The sequence below is a fragment of the Pinus tabuliformis genome, chromosome 1_1 (genome assembly GCF_031772625.1).
Source record: "Pinus tabuliformis cultivar Carrire ecotype Pingquan chromosome 1_1, CPIR1, whole genome shotgun sequence".
Taxonomy (NCBI): Eukaryota; Viridiplantae; Streptophyta; class Pinopsida; order Pinales; family Pinaceae; genus Pinus; species Pinus tabuliformis.
This window is the reverse complement of record NC_142297.1, coordinates 402,354,779-402,365,679: the sequence shown is the minus strand read 5'-3', so window position 1 is coordinate 402,365,679 and position 10,901 is coordinate 402,354,779. Positions and strand designations below refer to the sequence as shown.

At 34.4% G+C, this 10,901-nt stretch overlaps 2 protein-coding genes across 3 annotated transcripts; one reads left to right on the top strand and one right to left on the bottom strand.

The window, feature by feature from the left end:
* The first annotated feature begins 1,285 nt into the window (after positions 1-1,285).
* Positions 1,286-2,212, top strand: LOC149213374 (calcium uniporter protein 4, mitochondrial-like). Its single transcript, XM_089391990.1, has 2 exons — positions 1,286-1,424; positions 1,533-2,212. The coding sequence occupies exons 1-2, from the start codon at positions 1,329-1,331 to the stop codon at positions 1,707-1,709; spliced, it is 273 nt and encodes a 90-aa protein (XP_089248116.1). The 5' UTR covers positions 1,286-1,328; the 3' UTR covers positions 1,710-2,212.
* Positions 2,213-3,780: 1,568 nt separating this feature from the next.
* LOC149213373 (uncharacterized) lies at positions 3,781-8,358 on the bottom strand. 2 transcript variants are annotated; one of them, XM_089391988.1, is made up of 3 exons: positions 6,505-8,358; positions 5,519-5,597; positions 3,781-5,364 (listed from the first exon to the last, which is right to left on the bottom strand). In XM_089391988.1, exons 1-3 carry the CDS (start codon positions 6,858-6,860, stop codon positions 5,281-5,283), a joined length of 519 nt encoding a protein of 172 aa, XP_089248114.1. In that variant the 5' UTR covers positions 6,861-8,358; the 3' UTR covers positions 3,781-5,280. The 2 variants fall into 2 exon arrangements, with proteins under 2 accessions (XP_089248114.1, XP_089248113.1); XM_089391987.1 differs by having other exon boundaries at positions 3,781-5,597.
* Positions 8,359-10,901: the final 2,543 nt, after the last annotated feature.

The window sequence follows — 10,901 nt, the reverse complement described above, 5'->3', positions numbered from 1 at the left end:
GTCTCTCCTAGATTAGGCCAAGCAGTTACCCATTCACCATGTGGTAAAAAAAAAATAATTTCCTCGTCAAGTAATGCTTCTGCACTTTAAGGGCATCTTTCTTAGTATGTTTGATTGTCGGGTATGCTCCAACGGCCGCATGCACCATGCACTTTTTTTGTACAATTCTTCAATGTATTCAGGCTCTATACCTCTCTTAATATATTCAGAAAACTGGGACTGGTACTTTTCTGGTTCATCTCTTTTCAATGTCTCCATGTCTGAAGCAACATGCCCCCAAATATATACTTTCGATGGACCTCGGCATCCAAGCTCTTTTTCTCCTTTTTATAAGCAGCAAACCCTTGCCACTATAACGAATGTCTAATCCTTAATTTTCTCGAGTTTGAAATCATTTTTTATACCACAACTTTTGGTGTGGATCTATGGAAATCATAAATGTGTCAACATTTTGAAAATGATTAAATTTTATTGTGATCAACAAGCTTATTTACAGATAATAATACTTTTCTACAACATGCCAGGCTGATCATATTTTACTAAAATTAATTAAAGAATAGAATACTTTATACGACATCCAAGAATAATCAAAGATTACTACGATAATTTTCAAGGAATTTTAAGAAACTGGGACTTTCCGTTTATATTTTTACTTGAAATTGAAATACAAATATTCATTTTTGCTTTAAAAAGGTGGCTTGTAATTTATATTCCATTAGGAAATGAAATGCTAATGAATTAAAATACGTGATATTTCCAAAAAATTATCTGAATAATGCCAGAATACAGGTCTGAGGGTTTTATAATAGGAAAATTATCAAGAAGACTTACGAGGTGTAGTTTAATATAACGCCTTGGTTTTAAATTTTAGGGGAGGGGATGGTTTACAGGGCTAGTTTATTATGAAGTTTTAGGTTTAAATTTTAGGGTGAGGAGGGGATGATTTGCAGGGCTAGATTAATATGATGTTTTAGATCTAAATTTTATGGAGAGAAGTGAAGTTTCGGAAAAAAATATTTTACAAAGTAAAAAAATGATTTTCTGGATAAAAATTTACTGAATGAAAGTAGTTATTGTATTATCATCATTTGTATTTTAATTTTTCCTGTGGGAATTTTTTGAAAATATGGATCAAAAGAGGTTTATGTTGTCGTGGGATAAAAGTCCTCTGGAAGTTCTAGTATCCAGAGTTGAGATATATCTGATATCAGCTGAGGTAGGAAGACGCTGTAGAAGCTTATGCTGGTGGATTCTCTATTCACCGAATTATGGGAGAACTCCATGGCTGCTTTGGGAGCAAATAATTATGGCAAATTTGTTTGAAGTCTATGGGTCCAGAGGATAAGAAAGAAGCTGTTAAATCAGTTGATGAGTCTGGGCATATTTTCATAATCAGCAACCGCATATCTCTCCATCTTTACCTGGTACCGGATTTGATCATCAAACCTGTGGAGTTTACATTGTTTTATAGCTTTTTTTAGTGTGTAAATTGTAAAATTTGTCAAAGTTTCTTATTTACCTTTTTTCTACAGGTAGCGAAGATTACGGAGAACATCGTGCCTCCGTCATTACAAAATCCGCGGAGGGAAGATCTGGAAAAGATGGAGAAGCAGAAGGCTGAAGTAGACGTAGGGGCCGAGAAAAGATTTCACAGACAACTATGGTTCAGGTTAGTGTTTTTGAATTTCAGGGCGGGGAAGGATTTTTAATAGTTAGTTTAGAGGTTCATTTTATAGTTTAAATTAGCATGAGGGGATGTGTAAGTATGTCTTTCTGATAATCTAGTTGACATGTGTTTTTTTAAAATTAATTTTTGTGTCTTTTTAAAATTAAAAAGTAAATTATGTCCTAAATAGAAAAATTATGTTGACTATAATTAAAGAAAATAAATGTGCTATAAAGTTATGTTGCATGAGTTTCTGGAACGTGGGAACGTTGGGAATTTGGGTATGGGTGTCGGGAATGGCTAGAGGTTTCCCCAAAATTTACAGGAAACGGCTAATTGGGAGTATTAATATTATATATATATATATATATATATATATATATATATATATTTAATTATGTAATTTATATAATAATAAAAAATAATATTGAATCAAAATATTCAAATCAATTTAAATATATAAATAATAAATATATAATTTCTCTTATATATAAATATATTCTATGGGTGTCTCTCTCCGTGAGTCTCTCCCTTATATATATATAATATTAAAATGTCCAATTCATTATTACACATGACGAGCCTTTGAAACAATCTGGCTTGAAAATACAAAGGAACAGTTTTACCTCTTTTTCTCTAGTTATTCTTAAGAGAAAAAGTAAAGCAACTCTAATGTTTAAGCATTCACTGCTACATACAATATGCAAACACAATCTTATGCTGTATATATACATAAACAACAAAAGAAATACTCATCAACATGACATCCCAGATATTGCCCTTACATCGAGGTGCCACACACTTCCTTAACCTATCAAGAGATTGCTCCATTTTCTCAATTAAGGATATCAGTGTTAAGAATGTCTTTGGCGGTTCTTCCTGCGAAGGTTTCAACTTAGGCTCATGTTTTATGGGTAGTTCAACATATTTCTCTAAGGACTTTGTATTCCCCAACCTTAGGGAACGTCTTAACTCCAAAAAAAATAGTCTTTAAGTTCAACATATTTCTCTAAGGACTTTGTATTCCCCAACCTTAGGGAACGTCTTAACTCCAAAAAAAATAGTCTTTAAAGCTCCCGGAACTTTCCCAAGCTCCCATTGCAGTTCCTGCTGAAAAGGGAACGTTCCCATATGGTTCCAAAGTTCTCGGGAGCGTGGGAACCATTGGAACTGGTTTCCCAACTCTTGGGAACGGTTCCGTGTAACATAGCTATAAAACAATTAGAAATTTGAATGTGAAGAAATTTGATCCCTCTTGGCTCATGTTAAATCAATACTTAAAATAAATCTATGCTCTGACTTCATAAAAACTTTACATATAATAGTGAACTTAAGACATTCAACCTAATAGTATTCAATTAACACTGATATTAGACATATCTAAGTTCTCTTGGTTTTCTTCCTTGCTCCAAAAAATTGTTACATTGACTCTATCCTCAAATAAATTAATTGGAACCAACATTTTTCAATTAGTTGAAATTATGTCTATATGCTACCGATCATGTTAGCCATCTAATCAATATAATGAATCCAAATCATGAATCCAAATCAAAATCTGGTATAGTAATATCTGAATTTCAAACAATCGGAACTGAAAGATACGATTTATTCTCTCTACTGAATGCATTACAAAAACGTACAACGAAAGCTAAAATCCACCAGGGATTTCTCTGTTACTGATCACGGAAGAGCTTGACATGAGGCACTAACGAAGAGTATTTATGCAGTTTCTTTGACTATAAATATGGCTAATTTAATCTACATATAAATGGATATGTATCATGGGTCCCTTGTGCTCGTGGTAAATTAGGTGCCACCATTACACTCTTGGAGCTTTGCAAACACAGTCCTGCCGATGGTGTTGTTTCAAAACATTTCTCGTGGCAGTAAAAACTTATCAATAACCTGCCCCGTATTTTAGTGAAAGCGTTCCATTTGAAGTTTTCTTCACCAAGGATGGCAGGATGGAGCGCGCAAACATTTCCGGAGGTAATAATGAAGGCTGGGTTCTGACTTTTAGAGTTTCGTAAAGATCATCAGTTCATTAATATTTTTTCGTTGAAATATTCAGTGTAAATTTTCTTTAGAGTGTCTTTCCATGTGAAATCTTGATGTTATGGGTGGTTTTCATTACCTATTAACTTGTATATTAAGTTAAAATCTAGAACCTTACATATTGAACCTTATTGCTGGTATATGTTTGTTTTGGTTTTCTCTCCTTAAACAAAGATTTAGAAATCTTCCTAAAATATAATTTGTTGACGATAAATCTTTTATAGAATTAAGTTTTTTTAAAATCTTACTATATTAATCTAACAAAATACATATATAAATTATTACAATTAGCCATAGTAATTATACTAGCAATTGTCCCAAAAGGTACAAAAAGAGGCAGATAGGATTATTAAATTGGAATTGTTGAATTTTTCTAGAAGAGTTAATTGGTTTGTGGAAAACCTTGTTTTCTTGGACTGGATCATTGTGCAATTAATTTTCAGGAACACATTGAATGTCTTATTTCATTTTAGAATAAGTTAATTATCAAAAATCAAGAAGTTAATTACCCAAAATCAAGAAACCTCTATAGATGGCCAAGCATATATGAAGAATACATCTCACTCATATGCAATACCAAATCCATCTTTTCTTTTCTCTGAGTAAAATTTCAAAAGCATGAACACATGCCATTTCATATGCACAATAAACCCAACTTCTGAAATTTCAATGCTTGGATGCATCCCATTCAAAAAATATATCAAAAAAAGAAAAAAGAAAAACATAGAACATTTAACAACTCTGCTTTCAAATGCTCATGTTGCTTTGATGAAGAACTTTACTCACCTCCACATGCATGTTTCTCATGATATCATTTGCAGTAGTGCTTCTGCTTCAAATCTCTTTAACCTCCACATGCTTGTTTCTCATGATATCATTTGCACTAGTGCTTCTGCTTCAAATCTCTTTAACAAGATAAAGTGTTATGTCCCTAGTTCAAGCATTTCACATTAGAAGATGTTTGTCCATTATTAATATTCACATTAGAAGATGTTTTTCCATTATTAATATTCACATTAGAAAATGTTTGTCTATGATTATTAATACAAAACATGTAGGTCCACACAAAGAACCTAAGACTATTACATCATTTTAAATGATTATTAATACAAAACATGCAGGTCCATACCAAGAACCTAAGACTATTACATACTTCATTGAAAAAGGTAGATCTTTTTAAAATCAACAAAATTTGGTAACAATTTCCCCAGGTAAGGCAGAAATGATCCAGATTTGTAATTAGCTTTTTTCTGTTTAACTTTTTGTTCTTTTAGTATAATTCTTTGTGCTTCTTTGATAAGCATCGTGTTTCTGATACAAAATTAGAAAGCAAATGCTGTTCAGGTGCATGACATAAATTAAAAGAGCTTTCAGGCGCATTACAGAAATTAAAAGAGCCTTAGAATTTCGCAAGTTTTCCTTTCTGTCAGAACCTTTACCCTTCACCAAGCAAATATTTATGGGAATTGGGGAGGGAGTAGTCTTCTAATGCCTTCAAAAAATTATCTTCAGCTGTTTCTTGATGATAGAAAACTGCAACGAAGACGACTGATCTGCCACTATTGTTGAGCAGTGACAGCTATAACTCGGGCATAAAGAATTCTGATGACATCCAGCTCAGCCTTGTTATTGCATTGTGGACACTACACGTTTACAGAAATAGAAAATTACAATCCCCAAGATTTGGTTGCAACAAAAACATAGAAACTTAATTTTTTTGAAAAACTTCATAGCCTTACCAGTTCGTTTAACATCAAGACCATGGAAATCAGCAATTGCGAGGTTGAATAATCTTACCTTGCCAATGTTATTGGCATGTAGCTGAAGCCACTTTCTAATACAAAACATGCCAAACATGTGTCCAGAAGCAAGGGAGCTGCATTTTCATTTTTGAATTTTCAGTCTTTGGAAATTTGAAAGATCTTATGAAATGAATAAAACATTTTGATGCAAGGAAAAAGATAATTTATATGATTTCTGATAACAAGACATAAACATCAAACTAACAAAAGACTACTAGTACTGACGGAAGCTGGTCGCTTCACTCTTGAAGAAACAACTGAGGAAAGAGAGAATTGGGACAATCAGTCATGGAAAACAAAATCGACAGTGAACTCCTTCCCTAAAGAGTTCTATTCAAAGGTTTACTCTTACATGATTATTTGTTGCAACTAATGTGATACTGAGATTTTGTGATGAACTCTACCGTAACTTCACCACAATAGGCTGTGTGACCAGAAAATCTGAGCCTTGCTATGCAGCGAATCTTCCTTTCAATGTAAAAGCATTTGCAACATAATGATTTTTTGATAATAGAAAGCTATTTTCAATTTTAAAAAGGACAAGATTATATAGGCTGCTCTATTGGAGATTATGGTGTTTCAGAATTGTAATTGTTGACCAACTAGACCTGAAAAAGGTGGATAATCTCTATTTTCATTTCTTTTGAGATACACATCAAATTATAAAGAACACAGATGTAAATTTCTTACAAGTTGAAAGCTTATACCTCCTGCAACACTCTCTATGGTTTTATGACAATTTGTGGCTTCTGCACATAACCAGCTTATACCAACGTTTCAGTAATTTTCTTTCCCAAAAGCATTAGAAGTAATGATTTCACTCATTATCAAGATTATATGTCGTATACATTATTTTAATGATTGAAAGTAGTGTTCAAGTCTTTGAATGTCAAAGAAAACATTGCTTGACTTTGCTAATAGTTTTGAGTCTTGACACAACAAAAGTAGAATGGCCTTTCTTAGTGGCATTATTGCACATACCATATACGGTGATCCCCTGCAGTTGTCCACTCCTCCATACAAATAGAAAAATGCAGAGCCTCAGCATCACTTGTAAGAAGTAAATGACTTCTATCACTTGTGCTCTCATCTCCACTCATATGAGAACTTTTTCCCTTGTTACTAATTTGTTGACAAGGTTCCACTGTCGACTGTTGAGCCTCTGGACTAATTACCAACATACACTGATCAGTTTTTAACTGATGTTTTACTTTCCATTGCTGCCTCGATTCTTTAATCAACCTTTGTTCTCCAAACATAGAGTTTTCTTTTTGTTTCAGTTCAGGAATAGTTGTCAAAGTAGAACGAATTTGAGCCATTTCTTTCTCAGCTTCCATCTTGACAAATATTTTTCTCTCTCTCTTTCTTCTCAGAGCTTCCTAACTTTTCTTGCAGAACTTGGACAGTTCCCCGCAAAGAACAAATAATGTTTTCTCTCTGTTTTATTGCTAAGTTCTTCTCCAGTTTCACCTGTTTCAAAGCCCTACCCCTTTCTACAAATGTTTTTGATATGTCAGCGTTTTTCTCTTCTGCCTTTTTCTTTTCTTTAGTTACTTTTCTCAAGGCATCTACCGCTTTTTGTAGATAGTCCTCCCTTTCTTGCAGCTTCCTTTCCAATTTTTCCTTCTCACAGGCCACGTTATGCAAATCAACCTTCCCCCGATTTAGTTCCCTCGCATATTTCATATTGTCATCACTCAGCTTAATCAGCTCCCTCATATAATTAATGTTGCTGTAATTCTGTATGTGATCATTGAAACCCAAGAATACCCTTGATGAGATTCCGTGATACATTTCAAAAATACCGAAGTTAGCACCAGGTGGAACTGACTGCGAGAATGAGATGTTTGTTCTTGTAATGGGAAAATGTTGGGCAGTATTACTAATCCCAAGGCATTGAGTATTAAATTGATGCAACTGAGAATTAGAAGTTTCAGTTACACTGCTCGGAAACATATTCCAGTTGTTTACAATTCCATGACTCTGTGGTGGAATAACCCTGCCCTCTTCGAATTGAGACCGTTGCCAACTGAGTTCCGTCTCCAGGCGAAACGGAAAATTCTTTACAAATTCAGGAATACATGGCACCGATTCCAAACATTCCAAATAAGGCAAGAGATAGGTCTCTAGTTGCCCATGAGAAGCCTGCACATGATATTAGTAGGGAATGGGGCAAAGGACATTTCCATCTTGATTTCTAACCCTGGCCACATTTGAAGTATCAATTAAAAGCGTATTTGCACTACCATAGTCTCCCAGATCTTCCCACACTCTAGTCAAATTCTTATAACATCCATGAACTGCATTTCCCTGTCGGTTGATTCTCGTTATGATACAGTCCTCAATGGAATAAGAAATAATCCTACCAGAACTACTACCTCCTAAAATGTTCTGCAACACAAAATCATGCACCTCTCTAGGTTTCTCTGATCACAGAACCACCTTGAATGCAGAAAAACAAGCCCACAGAAATCTGCAAGCCTGAGGATGCACAAACACAATATAGGGGTCCACAACGCAATTACCATGGGCAAAAGGACCCTTACTTTTGTGAACAAAATATGCCAGGACATACTCTATACTGATTACCAATAACTTGTCATATTTCCTCACTCTTATTTCCTTCACCATCTTTCTCTGCTCCGACTCTGCCCGTCCAGAGAATCTCCTTGACAGGCCCTTTGGAATGCCTTGCATCTGATTCCCCACAACATGATCTCTTGAACGAAACTTGAGATTACTGTAATACTGCACCAAAAGTTCTCCATCAGAAACTTCTCGGACAGAGGCTTCCCATCCTTTGCAGTCTGCAAGATTTTGTTCAACAGTTTCAACAGTTTCAGCACATTCCTCAGCTAACTCGACCTTGATCCTCTGCAAAATTGCCCCTGCAGCTTCAGAATCCGAACCATTCATTCGCCCCTCCTTCCTCTCCACTTCCTCTTGCATTTTCCCTCTTTCATTACCCTCACTCCTCCCCTGCTCCAAATCGACCAATGCCAATGTAAACTTCTGCCATTTCTTCCCAAATCGACCTCCTTCTCCGCCTTCAATCTTCCCCTCCGCTTTCAAGTTCCCTGTCTTCAACAATTCAATATCCCGACCTTCACTGATTTCATTCAATCTCCTCTTCTTCAACAATTCCATACCCTGCAACCCATTGATTTCATTCCAGTTATGATCAATAACAGTTTTAACAATAAGCATCCCACACTGTTTTATAGGTTTACGATTCTTAAAATTCATAATAAGACTGTCCATTGCTCTGAGTTTTAGCTAGGGTTACAACATTGACATTAATTCAAAAAACATGTTATGCAGGTTGGAGTAGCTTGTCTTTCTGTGATCAACTCTATGCTTTATAAACCTTTTCTTTTTTGCGTACATTATGCATACTTTATCTTTTTCTCCAACTTTATTTTTATTCCGGTGTTTTTCATCAATATTATTTTAATCTTATTTTTCAATATTTGTTATTTTTTTAAATTTTCATGTGGTTTTTTTTTGCATTTAGAGCTAATTGATAATTTCTATTAACGTTTTTAACATTTTCATTTTTCTTCGTTTCTTCTTCTATTATTACAATAGTTATAATATTATATCAGCTTTATATTATTGTATTAGCTTCAACCACTAAGATAGGTTCCTTCATTTTCTATATTCCTTTTTATGTCACAGTTATCACAACTTTTCTATACCCATTTTCTTATCCATCATACTTGGACTTTGAACACCGTTCATAAAGACATGCTAATTTACCCTGATTCATATCTTGGACAACTTCCATTGCTAGATTCTCCTAACATTTTTCTATTGTTGCAAAATTAGTTTTGTTTTAAACTTTAAATTCAATTTCATCATCCACATATATCTATATATACCGTGAGAGTCACCATTTTTTTCAACAAACTTCTTTGCAACATTTAAAACAATTACAATGTCATGTCTTGTATCTGTTCTTCTTTTTCACCAGGCTCTCCCATTACTTTTCCAATTATTTCTGCAAAGTCAAAATCTTCTACCTCAGACAATTTTATCAGCATATGCAAAGTTATTCGGCTCAGCTTGATATTGATTGGTGTTGCCCTCCTTTCACTATATGCTATCTTTGAATGTGATTGTTTCTTTAATTTGGGGAGGAATGATCTCATCAAAACCTTGTTGAAAAAAAAATAATGACACTATATCTTCCTTTTTGTTTACTATGGGTTATTCCCTTTAATACTAAATCATAATCTTATAAATCACTTAATATGAAGATTCTTCAAACCCATTCAACCTAATATCCCATGAAAAAATTCATACTTGTATCTTTTCTAACAACCACGCAAGATCTCATTTAATAACTCCAAAATCATTATAGAAAAACAAACCTCATAATGACGAGTGAAAAAATTCATACTTGTATCTTTTCTAACAACCACGCAAGGGACTTCGCTCACATTCTAGAATGACTTAATTCTTCAGAGACAAATTTCTTGACATGAAGTACAGTTTGGTTAAGGATATCATCAGGAAGTTAGGAATATGCCCTGAATATGCGCAGTTCCTGTGGAAGCATTTTCTATTCATATGACCAGTAATAGCAGTCACAAAAGTATGGGAAAACGTAAATATCCAATCTATGACGGACTTTTGCTTGGAACTGTCATTGTAATGTCAGGAATAAGTGCCTTGAGAATAAGTAATGACAGGTTATTGCATGTCAGAAGCCCCCATCCAGCTTCCCCGTAGTGGGGAGCTCAGCTCTAAATATAGAAAGATGCCAATGTTTTTGAAGAATTCAGATCCAAGCATAGTACGCAGAGAATGAGGTTACCATCATCGGTGCAATAACAACTGGCCCAGCATAGCTGGATTATAAGCGGCGTAAGCAAATTGAAACAAATACAAAGCATCTAGGAGGTTCACTCGTGCCACAGCATTCTGTTTCTTCTCTCTTTGTACTCTATAATGATTAAATTGTACTATGGAATACCACATAGATGGGCAAAAACTTTCAAAGACTGAAATACTTAGAGTTTAGAAGATTGTGTGATTAAGTCTACTACAAGTGTCAGTTAAAACAATTTTAGCGGGTATTTTTGAAGTCTTTTCCAAGGCATTTGGGTACTCTATTCAATTTAATAATGACATTTTTCGGTGGATGATTAGGAAGAGAAATAAACTAGCTTATGCAGGATATGTTGATGTTCATGGGAACCAAAATGGACCATGTGGATTTAAATGGCAATGTAAGAGGCAAGTTGCAGAGGAATCTAGAATTAGTCTATATAATTTTAGATCTGTTGCCGGTATAGGATGAACATGAAAGAAATCGATTCTCAATAATGGGTGGTGTCAATACCCATGACCGAAGGTTTTTGAAAAAAGTGGCA